The sequence below is a fragment of the Salarias fasciatus genome, unplaced genomic scaffold, assembly GCF_902148845.1.
Source record: "Salarias fasciatus unplaced genomic scaffold, fSalaFa1.1, whole genome shotgun sequence".
Classification (NCBI taxonomy): Eukaryota; Metazoa; Chordata; class Actinopteri; order Blenniiformes; family Blenniidae; genus Salarias; species Salarias fasciatus.
Genome location: NW_021941384.1, coordinates 315,446 through 332,384, shown reverse-complemented (window position 1 = coordinate 332,384; position 16,939 = coordinate 315,446). Strand labels below are relative to the sequence as shown.

Genomic DNA, 16,939 nt, shown 5'->3' with positions numbered 1-16,939 from the left:
CAGGTTCCTGTCTGGAGGTTCCTGTCTGCAGGTTCCTGTCTGCAGGTTCCTGTCTGGAGGTTCCTGTCTGCAGGTTCCTGTCTGGAGGTTCCTGTCTGCAGGTTCCTGTCTGCAGGTTCCTGTCTGGAGGTTCCTGTCTGCAGCATCGTCCTTTCAGCCACAGAGTTTGTAAAAATGTGTGAACTTTTGGATTCAGGTGAGAAAGTCTCTCTTGAAGCATTGGAGCAGACGGAGAACGTTCTGCACTCCTCAAACAAAAGACAGAACAGACAGAACCGTTTGAGGCAGAGACAGAATGAAAGCATTGAGAGAATCACAGGGAAAATCCCCACGTTCTGATGGAGAACGTGTTCAGATCCAGGCAGAAATGTGGCCGTGGGGAGGAGAGACATAGTTTATTATGGAGAGCCTCTCCCAGTCTCGCCCTCTCCAACACACACCAACACACACCCGTTAGAAACTCCAGACCCTCTCCAACACACACCAACACACACCCGTTAGAAACTCCAGACCCTCTCCAACACACACCAACACACACCCGTTAGAAACTCCAGACCCTCTCCAACACACACCAACACACACCCGTTAGAAACTCCAGACCCTCTCCAACACACACCAACACACACCCATTAGAAACTCCAGACCCTCTCCAACACACACCAACACACACCCGTTAGAAACTCCAGACCCTCTCCAACACACACCAACACACACCCATTAGAAACTCCAGACCCTCTCCAACACACACCAACACACACCCGTTAGAAACTCCAGCGACGGCTGGAATTCTCACCAAACTCTAAAACTGACGGGTTAAACCAGGCAGAAGAAACTAAAACATCTGGATAGAAGACAAAGAATGTTCCACATGTGCTTTATGTGGTGCCACACACACACACACACACACACACACACACACACACACACACACACACACACACACACACACAGCCGGGTTCAGCCAGCCTCCTCCTGCCTGTCCACCAGGTAGAACGGGTGCTGCTGGAGGTGCCGGCACAGGGCGGTGTATTTGGACACCCTCCTCATCCTCGGCAGGATGAAGGTTCGGGTGAAGTCCTCCCTGCTCATGGAGCCGCGGCCCTCCGCCGACAGGACGCCGTTCACGAAGTGGAGACAGAAAGTGAAGCAGTTGTGTTTGTCCTCATCGAACCTGAGACCAGAAACACACCACAGCATCAGACTGTCGACCTTCACCGCTTCCCAAGGTCATCAGTCACTGCAGGTGTAAACAGGTGTGTGTGTGTGTGTGTGTGTGTGTGTGTGTGTGTGTGTGTGTGTGTGTGTGTGTGTGTGTGCGTGCAGACGGGGCTCACGCGTGCCAGGCCGGGTCCCACAGGGGTCCGTCAGAGAAGCGGTCCAGGTACTGGTCCCACTGGGCCAGCAGGTGGAACATGTCAGGTCTGACCAGAGGAACACACACACAGCGCTCCCAGCCGCTCCCTTCCCTCCGGACGCCAGTCCGCGTGTAGTTGTACACAACACCTGCACACAGCCAGCAACAGCGGTAACACCCCACCGGGGGCCAGCGGCCATGTGTCCGGGCCCTGGGGGGGCGGGCCGGACGGGGGGCGGCGGGCAGAGCGCTGACAGAACATGAAGCAGCAGAGTTCGGACAAAAGCAGCTAAAAGCACTTCTGATCTGATCTCCCTGATCTGGTCAACATGACAACAACGTTTTCCCACATTCATGGTTTGAAAAGCATCTGGACCGGACTGGGACTCACCGCCTCCCTGAAGGCAACACGCCACGAAACAGAGCAGGAAACACCATCGCCAGAAAAATGTGCATTTCCTCAAGACACGGCCGGAGAGAGAGCTGAGCGGCACACAGCAGGAGGACAAGCTCCAGGAGGCGAGAGGCGAGAGGCGAGAGGCGAGAGGCGAGAGGCGAGAGGCGTGAGGCGAGAGGCGAGAGGCGAGAGGCGACAGGCGAGAGGCGACAGGCGAGAGGCGAGAGGCGAGAGGCGTGAGGCGAGAGGCGAGAGGCGAGAGGCGAGAGGCGAGAGGCGAGAGGCGAGAGGCGTGAGGCGAGAGGCGTGAGGCGAGAGGCGACAGGCGAGAGGCGACAGGCGAGAGGCGAGAGGCAAGAGGCGACAGGCGAGAGGCGAGAGGCGACAGGCGAGAGGCGACAGGCGAGAGGCGAGAGGCGAGAGGCGTGAGGCGAGAGGCGAGAGGCGAGAGGCGAGAGGCGTGAGGCGAGAGGCGAGAGGCGAGAGGCGAGAGGCGTGAGGCGAGAGGCGAGAGGCGAGAGGCGTGAGGCGTGAGGCGAGAGGCGTGAGGCGAGAGGCGTGAGGCGAGAGGCGAGAGGCGTGAGGCGAGAGGCGTGAGGCGTGAGACGAGAGGCGTGAGGCGTGAGGCGAGAGGCGAGAGGCGAGAGGCGAGAGGCGAGAGGCGAGAGGCGAGAGGCGAGAGGCGAGAGGCTAAACGTCATGTTCAGTTTGTTCCCCAGTTCTCCTTCATTCAGTTTCAGTCTAAAAAGACACACACACACACACACACACACATACACACACACCTGTGGTGCTGGAGATGCCGGTGTGCAGATCTGACGCTCCATCAAATTCTCTGAGGAGCAAAGAGCAAAGCGTAAATGTTAGACTGGTCTCACTCGGTCTGTCCCAGTCCTATCTGGACCCTCCTGGTCTCACTCGGTCTGTCCCAGTCCTATCTGGACCCTCCTGGTCTCACTCGGTCTGTCCCAGTCCTATCTGGACCCTCCTGGTCTCACTCGGTCTGTCCCAGTCCTATCTGGACCCTCCTGGTCTCACTCGGTCTGTCCCAGTCCTATCTGGACCCTCCTGGTCTTACTCGGTCTGTCCCAGTCCTATCTGGACCCTCCTGGTCTCACTCGGTCTGTCCCAGTCCTATCTGGACCCTCCTGGTCTTACTCGGTCTGTCCCAGTCCTATCCGGACCCTCCTGGTCTCACCTGGTCTCATTTGGTCCCTCATGGTCTTAAGTGTTCTCACTTTGTCTCACTTGGTTCCTCTTGGTCTCACCTAGTCTCTTCTGGTCTCACCTGGTCTCACTTAGACCCTCTTTGTCTTACATGGCCTCCCTTGGTCTCACCTGGTCTGAACCCACAGCCCAGACAACTCAGATGGGCTCAGAATATCAGAACCAGGATTCTGAAGTGGACCCGGAACAGAACAGGGAGCCAGAGGAGGGATTCTCCAGGGACCTCCAGGTGGCGCTGGTCAGCTGGTCAGAAGCCTGGCAGCCGAGTTCTGGACCTGCTGGAGACCAGAAGCTCTTCCTGGTTCAGCCAGTGAACAGCTGGTCCAGTCCAGAGCCAGGAGATGAACACATGAATGATTATTTCCAGCTCGTCCTCAGATACCATCAGACCAGCTGGAAGAAACAGGGTCTGTCCTGACTGGGGGTCCAGAGACATGTGTCAGACCAGCCCATAGAGGTCGTAGAGGTCACAGAGGTCGTAGAGGTCATACAGGTCGTAGAAGTCCTAGAGGTCGTAGAGGTCGTAGAAGTCATAGAGGTCGTAGAGGTCGTAGAGGTCGAAGAAGTCCTAGAGGTCGTAGAAGTCATGGAGGTCGTAGAGGTCATAGAGGTCCTGGAGGTCTTAGAGGTCATAGAGGTCGTAGAGGTTGTAGAGGTCATAGAAGTCCTAGAGGTCGTAGAAGTCATGGAGGTCGTAGAGGTCTTAGAGGTCGTAGAAGTCATGGAGGTCGTAGAGGTCGTAGAAGTCATAGAGGTCGTAGAAGTCATGGAGGTCGTAGAGGTCGTAGAGGTCATAGAGGTCGTAGAAGTCATAGAGGTCGTAGAGGTCGTAGAAGTCATAGAGGTCGTAGAAGTCATGGAGGTCGTAGAGGTCGTAGAGGTCATAGAGGTCGTAGAAGTCATAGAGGTCGTAGAGGTCATGGAGGTCGTAGAGGTCTTAGAGGTCGTAGAAGTCATAGAGGTCGTAGAAGTCATGGAGGTCGTAGAGGTCTTAGAGGTCATACAGGTCGTAGAAGTCCTAGAGGTCGTAGAAGTCATAGAGGTCATAGAGGTCTTAGAGGTCATAGAGGTCGTAGAGGTTGTAGAGGTCATAGAAGTCCTAGAGGTCGTAGAAGTCATGGAGGTCGTAGAGGTCGTAGAGGTCGTAGAAGTCATAGAGGTCGTAGAAGTCATAGAGGTCATAGAGGTCTTAGAGGTCATAGAGGTCGTAGAGGTTGTAGAGGTCATAGAAGTCCTAGAGGTCGTAGAAGTCATGGAGGTCGTAGAGGTCGTAGAGGTCGTAGAAGTCATAGAGGTCGTAGAGGTCATGGAGGTCGTAGAGGTCGTAGAGGTCTTAGAGGTCGTAGAAGTCATAGAGGTCGTAGAGGTCATGGAGGTCGTAGAGGTCGTAGAGGTCTTAGAGGTCGTAGAAGTCATAGAGGTCGTAGAAGTCATGGAGGTCGTAGAGGTCTTAGAGGTCATACAGGTCGTAGAAGTCCTAGAGGTCGTAGAAGTCCTAGAGGTCGTAGAAGTCATGGAGGTCGTAGAAGTGATGGAGGTCGTAGAGGTCTTAGAGGTCGTAGAGGTCGTAGAAGTCATAGAGGTCGTAGAGGTCATGGAGGTCGTAGAGGTCGTAGAGGTCGTAGAAGTCATAGAGGTCGTAGAAGTCATGGAGATCGTAGAGGTCTTAGAGGTCATACAGGTCGTAGAAGTCCTAGAGGTCGTAGAAGTCCTAGAGGTCGTAGAAGTCATGGAGGTCGTAGAGGTCTTAGAGGTCATACAGGTCGTAGAAGTCGTAGAGGTCGTAGAAGTCCTAGAGGTCGTAGAAGTCATGGAGGTCGTAGAGGTCTTAGAGGTCATACAGGTCGTAGAAGTCGTAGAGGTCGTAGAAGTCCTAGAGGTCGTAGAAGTCGTAGAGGTCGTAGAAGTCATAGAGGTCGTAGAGGTCTTAGAGGTCATACAGGTCGTAGAAGTCATAGAGGTCGTAGAAGTCATAGAGGTCGTAGAGGTCGTGCGTTTGTGAAAAAAAGCTGTGAGCCGTTTGTGGACAGGAAGGGGAGTTTGGACGTCGGTTGCGGTTCTTCAGTTCCTGTTGGTCCCAGTTCGGCTTCTTAAGTTCTGGTTCTACGACTGCTTGAGGGAGGAAGGAGACAGGTGGACATCCTGGTCCCTCCTGGTCCCTCCTGGTCCCTCCTGGTCCCTCCTGGTCCCTCCTGGTCCCTCCTGGTCCCTCCTGGTCCGGCTGTGTCACCAACACTCGGTACCACGTCTACTGGCTGGAGGAGGTTTGGTTTTCTCCATCGGCGCCGAGACGTCTTCAGGACATGCAGGGGTCGAGGAGGACCGACATGTGGAGGAGGTCCAACAGGACCTGGACTGGACTGGGATTTAGTCTTTTATGGCTCTGATTTTATCAGCAGAGGTCAGAGGTCACTGCTGTCAGCCTGACAGACAGGAGCAGCCAGAGGAGCAGGGACCCCATGGAGATCCTGGTGTCAAATAACAGTCTGGGGTTTGTCTTATTAAACGAGTGGGACCAGAACGCGCCCCCCCATCCCCCCGACTGGGACCAGAACGCCCCCCCCCCATCCCCCCGACTGGGACCAGAACGCGCCCCCCCATCCCCCCGACTGGGACCAGAACGCCCCCCCCCCCCCGATCCCACTGCAGGTTCTGCTGCGCTCTGCTCCGTCTCAGAGCTCCAAAGACACTGTGAGGCGCAAGCGCGAGATGTTCAAGATCCCCCGTTAACTCCATCACCCTTTCACAATAAAATGAGCGCACAGCCGTCCTGCCTCAAGAGGACGAACATCACCGCTGCACTGCAACAAGGAAAGACCTAAATGCAAGATATCAACACTAAATTAAAGAAAATTAGTCTTCAAACCAGTGAAATTCTCTGTCCGTGCAGCAAGTGAGTTTCACTTAAAAAGAGATCTTGATATAAGAATATTAAATCAAGAAATAAGTCTCTTTATCTAAATATATCTTAAATCAAGTGAGATGAGACATTTTGAATGAAAACAGGACTTTTGAACTTGGTAAGATTCTGAATTTTTGCAGTTTTTGCAGAGTACATGGAAAACAAACCACATGCTATTTTGTTGACTCCACAGATGTATTCAAATATTGAAATATGCACATTTTCAGTTTTTCGGATATTTGTAATGAGCTTTATTTATGACAAAATGCGCATATAAAACAATAGGTAGTCTCCACACAAACTCACGCACACCATCTGTACGACAAATTCCAATCCGGGTTCCGTCCAGCTCGCAGCACTGAGACAGCTCTGGTCAGGGTCACCGATTCCTGCAGACGGAGTGGCGTCATCGGTCACGTGACCGCCCATAGCAACCGTCCGCCACTTAGCTCCAGGGGGAAAACAGCCTCACGCGGTTCACTGTGCGGTTTTAGGTGTTATTGTAGTGTAATTTTACATTTGTTCAGTGTGTGGAAGGTCTTGTCGGCTATAGATGGCCTACACACACTACGACCAGCTTTCTGGGGACAGTTTGACCCGATATGGGACAGAATTGGACATTGTGGGTGTAAAAGTGTCCCTTCAGACCCCCTGCTGACGAGTATGACAGCATGTGGGAATTTTTTTAGCAATTCATCTGTGAAGCGGCGCTGTGTGAACAGCCGTCTGCTCCGCGCCGTCTGTGTGTATAAATACCTCCTGCAACAAAGTAATCTAGTATCATAGTATTGTGAACAAAGCGCCGTCAGTTTACGTTCACGTGTTGTGCTGTAAAAAACTGTGAACACCGGACATTTTCCTGAATTTAAAAAACCCGCCGGACGCCCCGGACAGGACGGAAAAAGTGGACATGTCCGGGAAAAAGAGGACGCTCGGTCAGCGTCTCCATACAGCCCAGGTTAGAGGAGGAGGCAGTGCAGGAGGACGAGGAGGAAGAGGAGGACAGGGTTTGCAGCTTGCAGCCACAGTCGGCGCCGCTCTGGTTCCGTACTCTCACCCAGCGTCGTATGAAATGACAGAGTAGGATTTTTTTCTTTTATTGTTGGTGCAGCCGACCGCACAACAACTGTTAACCATCTTAGAACTTCCCTCGTGTTGCACGTCTTTACTCTGTCTAAGCGAGCGGAGACGACGGCGTTCCCCTTTGCACTGGTTGCTATGGGCGACGGACCCGGTTGCTGGCCAAATGCCCGGATGTCCGTCTGTATGAAAGCTTTGCTGGTGGCCTCTGACCAGGCTCTCCGTCACTCCTGTCACTGCTGCCACCGTCGCCCACGCCATCCTCCATCCTCCATCCTCCATCCTCCTCCACCGACTCCAGCATTTCATTGGTCTTTCAGATACAGCGCTCCAGTGGTTCCGGTCCTGCCTGACTGGTAGGGCTGAGTATGTGGCCCTTGGGGAAGCCAGGCCGAGGTCCCACGCTGTCTCCTGCGGGGTTCCCCAGGGGTCAGTGCTGGGGCCCAGCCTGTTCTCCATCTACATGCTCCCTTTGGGCCACATCATCAGCAGGCATGGAGTCTCCTACCATTGCTATGCTGATGATACTCAGCTTTATGTCAGGCTGGACCAGAGGTGTCAAGAAAGTGCTTTCCCACGCCATGTTTTTGTTGTGCCCAGTCACTTAACAAAGGGCTGGGCTGACTTGAATCACCTGCAACAAACAGTTCTGGGCCCAGGTGATCACAATCAGCCCAGCTCTTCCAGAACTGACTGGGTACATGGAAAACACGGCATGGGAAAGTACTTTCTTGACACCTCTGGGCTGGACCGGACCTCCTCCCTCTCTATCCAATCACTCACCGCCTGCCTGGAGGAGACTAAAGCAGGGATCAATGACAATTTTCTCCGGCTCAACAGCTCCAAAACTGAATTTCTATTGGAACCCCACATCAACTTAAGTCCTCCCCTTTCACAGTCCTATCATCTGCCGTCCACAAAATCAACCCAACAACTGCCGTTACCAACCTGGGTGTCCGCTTTGACCCCACCTCTCCTTTGACCTCCATATCCAACACATCTGTAAGACCTCATTTTTTCATCTCTGGAACATCTCCAAACCACGCCCCTCCCTCTCCCTCCCCGCCGCCGAGAAGCTGGTCCATGCTTTTGTCTCCTCCAGGCTGGACTACTGCGATGCCCTCCTCATCGAGATCTCTGGAAGAAGCCTACACCGGCTTCAGTCGATCCAGAACTGTGCTGCCAGGATCCTGATGAGGGTGCCAAAACGACACCATATCACCCCCATTCTCCATAACCTTCACTGGCTCCCGGTAAGGTTCAGGCTGGAATACAAACTCTGCCTCCTGACCCGTCAGTGTGTCTACGGTAGTGCAGCAGGGCGCCTAAAAGAACTTCTCTCCCCACACGACCCGACCAGACGCCTCCGCTCCGCCGACACAATCTGCTGAAGGTCCCAAAACCAAACTGTGTTCCATGGGGGACAGGGCTTTTCAGGCTGCAGCACCCTGCCTGCCCACCTGAGGGCGCCACAGTCGGCAGACTCATTTAAATCTTGTCTGAAAACGTTTTTATTAGGGACCGAGCCCGAGGGCGAGGTGGCCTCAGCTGAGGCCACCTCGCCTGAGGGCAAGGCCTCTATTGTTTTTCGTTCGTTTTTTCTTATTATTATACTCCTGGCGTCTTTAAACGCTAATTTAACCCCCTAAACATGCACGAAAACTCACCAAATTTGGCAGCCAGATGCAGACTGGCAAAAAATTTTATAAAGTGGAAAAATTAACCCCATCTGCTCTCTAGCGCCACCTACAAACTAGCACCTTCAACTAGCACAACCGAGACACAGTAAATTCTGCACCCCTGTCAAGTAGGAATGTCGTAGAGAGATAAAACCAATTGCTGTCATGTTCAACTCATTAAGATCTAAAAATCATCCATTGACACCCTTGACCTAAATCCAACAGGAAGTCCGCCAATTACCTTTCAAAGTAAAAGCTTCACGCAGCTTTTTTACAACACCATTTATTGTAGAGATGTTATGGAATGAAATCCCTATCAAAATTCAAGAGCATTTTAAATTGATTTGAGAGCAGCATTGATCGATTTCGTTCTCGGATTTCATGATATTGTCTCTCAGAACTCTGCTCTCGCGCTCAAATTTGCTCTGCGTGCTCAAACTGTGTCCTCGCGCTCGGTCACGACGCTGCTCGCGCAGACTTCCTGCGCTCACACTCAAACTCCTCCTCTTGCTCTCACGGAACTTGTGCTCACGGATCTCTGCTCTGCTCTCGGATTTTTCGTGTATCAACGCTGTCAGCCAATAGAAAGCCGGCTCGCTCTGACCAATCAGATGATCCCTGTTTATATACGGGTGCGTTCGCTGTTTCTGAGGAGCGTCGCATACGGGCGGACACCCTTTCAACGGGTTTTATTCACTTCCTCCCTCCGGGGCTGTAATAAATGTGATTTCTTTTAATTTTTTTACCACTGTTGGAATAAATATCATGCAATACATACAACAGCGTCCAAGCTTCTCATTACAATGGCTGTATTGTATAATAATAGCCACATCGAACACTGCTCTGTGAGGTGTGCTGGTGGAGAAAACAATGTCACCATCCTGAAGGGACGAGGAGCCTTTTGTCAGTTTGATTTTCTGTTAAATTGACATAATCACATTCCAATAAACGGGCCAAATTCAACTCGTTTTCCCGTCCTGACTGACAAAATGGATTTTCCACTCATTTCCCGTTTGACAGGTGGGCGGGGCTTACGCCGCTCTCAAAGTAAAGCTGTTCTTAACACAGCGGCAAATGTCTGCCTGCTGCTCCGCCTCCTGTCAGGACCGTAAAGAACTCATAAAAGTTGTATTAGTGTTACACGAAGAAGCTCACTCTGTGCTTTGCTGCTCTTTGGTTCTCATTGTTAGACGCTAAACTGCATTTTTTCGACTCCCGACTAAATGAAAGTAGTTTAAAAAAAAATGACCAGCAGGGGTCGCCCTGTGTTGCTCTCCTCATCATCTGTGATCAGTGGAGAAACACAGTGGAGTTATCCAGATTATTGTTACATTATTTTCATGTTTTTACCTTGTAAGTATCATAAAACCAGGACACATGCAGGCTCCAGTACACATGTCAAACGGTAGGGTCGCACTGTATCGCTCTCCTCATCCCTCCGAATTTACACAGTGTACAATGAGATTGTAGAGAAGGAGTTAAACTCCTTTCGCACGCAACTAATACGCCAAAGGAGTGAGAGAAAACAGAGAATTTATTGATTTGTTGAATGTTTACGTGATTAAAAACATGCAAACAATAAATAAACCCATGCTGTACAACAGCAACAATGATAAGACCATTCTGACTGTAATGGCTCCAGTTTCAGTGTTCATGTCATATGTGGAAATAAATTATAATGCGTCTCTGACAGAAGTACCGTTTGACATGTGTACTGGAGCCTGTGTGTGTCCTGGTTTTATGATACTTACAAGGTAAAAACATGAAAATAATATAACAACAATCTGGATAACTCCACTGTGTTTCTCCACTGATCACAGATGATGAGGAGAGCAACACAGGGCGACCCCTGCTGGTCATTTTTTTTTAAACTACTTTCATTTAGTCGGGAGTCGAAAAAATGCAGTTTAGCGTCTAACAATGAGAACCAAAGAGCAGCAAAGCACAGAGTGAGCTTCTTCGTGTAACACTAATACAACTTTTATGAGTTCTTTACAGTCCTGACAGGAGGCTGAGCAGCAGTCAGACATTTGCCGCTGTGTTAAGAACAGCTTTACTTTGAGAGCGGCGTAAGCCCCGCCCACCTGTCAAACGGGAAATGAATGAAAAATCCATTTTGTCAGTCAGGACGGGAAAACGAGTTGAATTTGGCCCGTTTATTGGAATGTGATTATGTCAATTTAACAGAAAATCAAACTGACAAAAGGCTCCTCGTCCCTCCAGGATGGTGACATTGTTTTCTCCACCAGCACACCTCACAGAGCAGTGTTCGATGCGGCTATTATTATACAATACAGCCATTGTAATGAGAAGCTTGGACGCTGTTGTATGTATTGCATGATATTTATTCCAACAGTGGTAAAAAAATTAAAAGAAATCACATTTATTACAGCCCCGGAGGGAGGAAGTGAATAAAACCCGCTGAAAGGGTGTCCGCCCGTATGCGACGCTCCTCAGAAACAGCGAACGCACCCGTATACAAACAGGGATAATCTGATTGGTCAGAGCGAGCCGGCTTTCTATTGGCTGACAGCGTTGACGCACGAAAAATCCGAGAGCAGAGCAGAGATCCGTGAGCACAAGTTCCGTGAGAGCAAGAGGAGGAGTTTGAGTGTGAGCGCAGGAAGTCTGCGCGAGCAGCGTCGTGACCGAGCGCGAGGACACAGTTTGAGCACGCAGAGCAAATTTGAGCGCGAGAGCAGAGTTCTGAGAGACACTATCATGAAATCCGAGAACGAAATCGATCAATGCTGCTCTCAAATCAATTTAAAATGCTCTTGAATTTTGATAGGGATTTCATTCCATAAGATGTCAGAGTAGTGCGCTCTGATAGAGGAGAAGTGTCTCTACAAGAGGTGGAAACAACTTTTTCAATAGTCACACGGTTTACATTTTATTAGCCCTTCAAAATAAAACTCACATTTTTGAAAAAAGGGTCGCTATGGCCAATAGGAATGTTGTAGAGAGATCAAACCAATTATTCACACATTTGTCTCGTCGAGGTCTACAAATCTCTCATTGACAAAAAAGACCTAAATCCAACAGGAAGTCCGCTATTTCCCTTTCAAAGTAAAAAATCACTCCTCATTTAAAAATGATCTCCTCCGAGACCGTTTGTCGTAGAGACGTCAGAGTGGCGTGAAATAATAGAGGACAAGTTTCTCTTCCGATATTGTTAAAAACTTTTTCAAAAGTCTCATGGTGTGGATGCTGTTAACCCTTAAAGCTAAAAGTCTGAAAATCCACTTGAAACACTACAATGGTCGCTACGGCCCAAAGAAAAGCCGGAGAGAGATAAAACCAATGGTCATACGTTAGTCTCACAGAGATCTAAAAATGAGCAATTGACACCGAAAACCAAAATCCAACAGGAAGTCCGTTATTTCCCTTTCAAACTAAAAGTCACATTTTTAATAAAGTGGTCGCTACTGCCCGTGGGAATGTCGTAGAGAGATCAAACCAATTGCTCATATGTTTGTCTTATCAAGATCTAAAAATCATCCATTGACATGCATTACCTAAATCCAACAGGAAGTCCGCTATTTCCCTTTCAAAGTAAAAAACACTTCTCATGAAAACATTATAACCCCTGAGACCGTTTGTTGTAGAGACGTCAGAGTAGCGCGGCCTGATAGAGGAGAAGTTTCTCTACAAAAGATGAGAACAACTTTTTCAAAAGTCACACGGTGTGGATTTTATCAGCCCTTCAAAATAAAAGTACCATTTTTCAAGAAATGGTCGCTACGGCCCACAGGAATGTCGTAGAGAGATCAAACCAATTGTTCACGCGTTCGTCTCGATGAGATCTAACAATCTCCCATTGACACCATTCACCTAAATCCAACAGGAAGTCCGCTATTTCGCCTTTCAAAGTAAAAATCACTCCTCATTTAAACATTATCTTGTCCGAGACCACTTGTCATAGAGACGTCAGAGTGGCGTGAAATAATAGAGGACAAGTTTCTCTTCAGATATTGTTAAAAACTTTTTCAAAAGTTTCACGGTGTGGATGCTGTTAACCCTTGAAGTATAAAGTCTGAAAATCCACTTGAAACACTACAATGGTCGCTACGGCCCAAAGAAATGTCGGAGAGAGATAAAACACATGCTCATGCGTTCATCTCTGAGAGATCTAAAAATGACCATTTGACACCAAAAACCTAAATCTTACAGGAAGTCTGTCATTTCCCTTTCAAAATAAAAGTCACATTTTCAAAAAAGCGGTCACTACTGCCCGTAGGAATGTCGTAGAGAGATCAAACCAATTGCTCACGTGTTCGTCTCATTGAGATCTAAAAATCACTCATTGACACCCCTAACCTAAATCCCACAGGAAGCCCGTTATTTCCCTTTCAAATTAAAAAACACTTCTCATGAAAACATTATACCCCCCAAGAGCGTTTGTTGTAGAGACATCAGAGTAACACGGCCTGATAGAGGAGAAGTTTCTCTACAAACGATGTGCACAACTTTTTGAAAAGTCACACGGTGTGGATTTTATGAAGCCTTCAAAATAAAAGTCACATTTTTGAAAAAAATGGTCGCTACAGCCCGTAGGAATGTCGTAGAGAGATAAAACCAATGGCTCATGTGTTCATCTCATCGAGATCTAAAAATCACCCATTGACACCAATAACCTAAATCCAACAGGAAGCCCGCAACGGACCAAAAATGGGCATGCAGTGCAGTCATTGAGCTGACAGCAGCTGTCATTAAAGGGTACATATGATGCTATTTTTCAGTCATGTCATAAAGGTCTCTGAAGGCCAAAAACATAGTATTCAAGCTTCTTTACAACAAATTCATCCTTCTTTCAGAGTTTCAGTGATGTAAGAAGTCACTCTGAGGAGCCCTCCTCAGAACAGCCTGTTTCTGAGCCTGCTTTCTGGGATGCACTTGAACGCATCTGTCCATGCCCACTCTCTCACACACACACATGTTGGGGGCACATTCCGGGAGGGGGGGTTGAGTCTGCTTATTTCAAGATAAATGGACTTGGGGGGGTGGGGGTGGGTGGGTTTTAAGTCCGCTTATTTCAGCATAAGCGGACCAAACTCGCACTCGTCCGTTTCATCTTCATTTTATAGGTGTGTGCATGCTCATACACTCACTCAGACAAACATCGTGCAGCACGGAGTCCTTCAGAAGTTGTTTAGATCCAACCGATTTAGCGGGGGCCACGGCAATGGAGCTTCAGTGCGGGACCATGAAAATGGATGTCTATGGAGGAGCAAGGTTCCCAGTGATCTGGACTTCGGTCATCAAGGCACAAGGACGGCCTCAGTGGGGCCACCTTGCCAGAGGGCTCGGTCCCGTCCAATGCCGCTTGCGGCTTTAATTTGTGAAAGCTTTTGAATGATTTAACTTGTACCCCTTGTGTTTTATGCTGTGTAAAAGTCTGAGTGTTTTATCCTTCAACTACTTTTATTGATTTAGCCTGTATCTGTTACTTTTTTATCTATCTATCTATCTACTTTTAATTGTCATTGTTTTTAAACTCCACTGTAGCACTTTGAGATTTGTTTTACAAATGTAAAGTGCATGATAAATAAAACTCATTATTATTATTATTAATATAGTTACAAATAGATGTGTAACTATATGACTGACCACATCTTGTGACCTGGCACAATAAAGATTAAACAAAGACACTTCAGTGAACGTCTCTGACAATGACTAAAAATGTAGACGTTTCAAATTATTTAATTTTGAAAACACGGAAGTTGTTTCAGTTCTCTTTCCTGTTTGGAGCTATCCGAACAGCGGGGCTTGACACGCTCGCGTCCGGACGCAGCCAAAAATAGGTGGGACGTATTTTTATCCCGGACGCTGCTGAGCGCCGCTGCTGAGCGCCGCTCGCGAGCGAACGCTGGATGTGGAACTGCCCCCGACCAGTAACCCAATAACCCTATTTGCTGCGTCCAGCGCGACGTAGCGCGACGTAGCGCGACGTAGCGCGACGTAGCGCGACGTAGCGCGACGCAGCGCGACGCTCCAAAAACGCGTGCTGTGGGATCAAGGTTCTGCGTTAGACGGGTTCCTTCATGCTGAGCAGCAGGTTCCTCTGGGTTCCTGTTGACGACTCCTCAGATCCGCTCAGAGCCGTTTATCGTCTCTCCGGTTCAACCACCAGGGGGCGCAGCATGGCTGAAGGTGTAGCTGGAGCACACAGGTGATGAGCTGCAGGTGAGCAGTCCGGGCTCCGCTCTGGGTTCCTCTGAGGTGGGCAGGAGAACGTTCTGGAGATCCACTGATTTCTCTCGGCGCAAATAATCCCACGTTCACAGGTGAAGGTGGAGCAGAAGCTCATACGTCCCATTTCCACCAGACGGACCGTCACACACTTCAGGACTGTATCAACCTCCCCCGATGCAGAGACACACTAGAAGACAACAGTGTGTTGTGTTGTGTTGTATCCCCGTTCCGTTCCAGCCCCAGACCAGCTCCAGACCAGCCCCCGACCAGCCCCAGACCAGCCCCAGACCAGCCCCAGACCAGCCCCAGACCAGCTCCAGACCAGCTCCAGACCAGCCCCAGACCAGCCCCAGACCAGCCCCAGACCAGCTCCAGACCAGCTCCAGACCAGCTCCAGACCAGCCCCAGACCAGCCCCCGACCAGTCCCAGACCAGCTCCAGACCAGCCCCAGACCAGCCCCAGACCAGCTCCAGACCAGCCCCCGACCAGCTCCAGACCAGCTCCAGACCAGCCCCCGACCAGCCCCAGACCAGCCCCCGACCAGCCCCAGACCAGCCCCCGACCAGCCCCAGACCAGCCCCCGACCAGCCCCAGACCAGCCCCAGACCAGCCCCAGACCAGCTCCAGACCAGCCCCAGACCAGCTCCAGACCAGCCCCAGACCAGCCCCAGACCAGCCCCAGACCAGCCCCAGACCAGCTCCAGACCAGCCCCAGACCAGCCCCAGACCAGCCCCAGACCAGCTCCAGACCAGCCCCAGACCAGCCCCAGACCAGCCCCAGACCAGCCCCAGACCAGCTCCAGACCAGCCCCAGACCAGCTCCAGACCAGCCCCAGACCAGCTCCAGACCAGCTCCAGACCAGCTCCAGACCAGCGCCCGTCAGACCGGCGCGGTGTTGTGTACGTACCTGTTGTTTACCTGTGTGTGTGTGTGTACCTGTTGTTTACCTGTGTGTGTGTACCTGTGTGGGTGTGCCTGCTGTGTTTGTACCTGTGTGTGTGTGTACCTGTTGTTTACCTGTGTGTGTGCCTGCTGTGTGTGTACCTGCTGTGTTTGTACCTGTGTGTGTGTGTACCTGTTGTTTACCTGTGTGTGTACGTACCTGTTGTTTACCTGTGTGTGTGTGTGTACCTGTTGTTTACCTGTGTGTGTACGTACCTGTTGTTTACCTGTGTGTGTGTGTGTACCTGTTGTTTACCTGTGTGTGTACGTACCTGTTGTTTACCTGTGTGTGTACGTACCTGTTGTTTACCTGTGTGTGTGTGTGTACCTGTTGTTTACCTGTGTGTGTGTACCTGTGTGTGTGCCTGCTGTGTTTGTACCTGTGTGTGTGTGTACCTGTTGTTTACCTGTGTGTGTGTACCTGTGTGTGTGCCTGCTGTGTTTGTACCTGTGTGTGTGTACCTGTGTGTGTGTGCCTGCTGTGTGTGTACCTGTGTGTGTGTGTACCTGTTGTTTACCTGTGTGTGTGTACCTGTGTGTGTACCTGTGTGTGTGCCTGCTGTGTTTGTACCTGTGTGTGCGCGTACCTGCTGAGGTTGTCGGCTGCGGGCGCCACCAGCAGACAGCAGGAGCTCTTGTGTGCGTTGCTGAAGGGCGAGGGCAGGCTGACCGGCGCCTCCTGCAGCCTGCTGCCGCTCAGCGCCTCCCCGCAGCCGGGGCAGCGCTCCGGCAGCTGCAGGCAGAAGATCTGCTTCTGACAGTGCAGCAGGCGGATCACCCTGCACTCCATCACTCCTCTGTCACTCCTGCTCTCCCGTCAGTCTTCTGTTACTCGTCTGGTTGTTCTACAGCCCCCCCCCCCCCCCCCCCCCCCCCCCGGTTGCCTGGTGACAGCCTATCACATGACCTCACTGGCCCCGCTGCAGCCTATCAGGTTGCTTCTGCTGTCTTGCAGACAGTCATGTGACTGGCCTCACCTGTTCCAGGTGACCTTCGGACTGTTGTCATGGTTACCAGTGGGCTGTTGCTCAGACGCTGTAGTGCGTTCCTGAGTCAGGAGTGGTTTTCTGGCAGGCAGCTGATCAGACGCCCCTCTGGACCCCTGAAGCTCCCAACAGCAAAGAACCCCAACAAACCACTGAAGCAGTCTTCTTCCCTAAA

At 50.7% G+C, this 16,939-nt stretch overlaps 1 protein-coding gene across 1 annotated transcript; it reads right to left on the bottom strand.

Annotated features, from left to right (window-relative positions):
- Positions 1-651: 651 nt before the first annotated feature.
- Positions 652-16,568, bottom strand: LOC115385412 (MKRN2 opposite strand protein). Its single transcript, XM_030087402.1, has 4 exons — positions 16,366-16,568; positions 2,537-2,586; positions 1,335-1,503; positions 652-1,171 (listed from the first exon to the last, which is right to left on the bottom strand). The coding sequence occupies exons 1-4, from the start codon at positions 16,566-16,568 to the stop codon at positions 958-960; spliced, it is 636 nt and encodes a 211-aa protein (XP_029943262.1). The 3' UTR covers positions 652-957.
- Between the last annotated feature and the right edge of the window lie 371 nt (positions 16,569-16,939).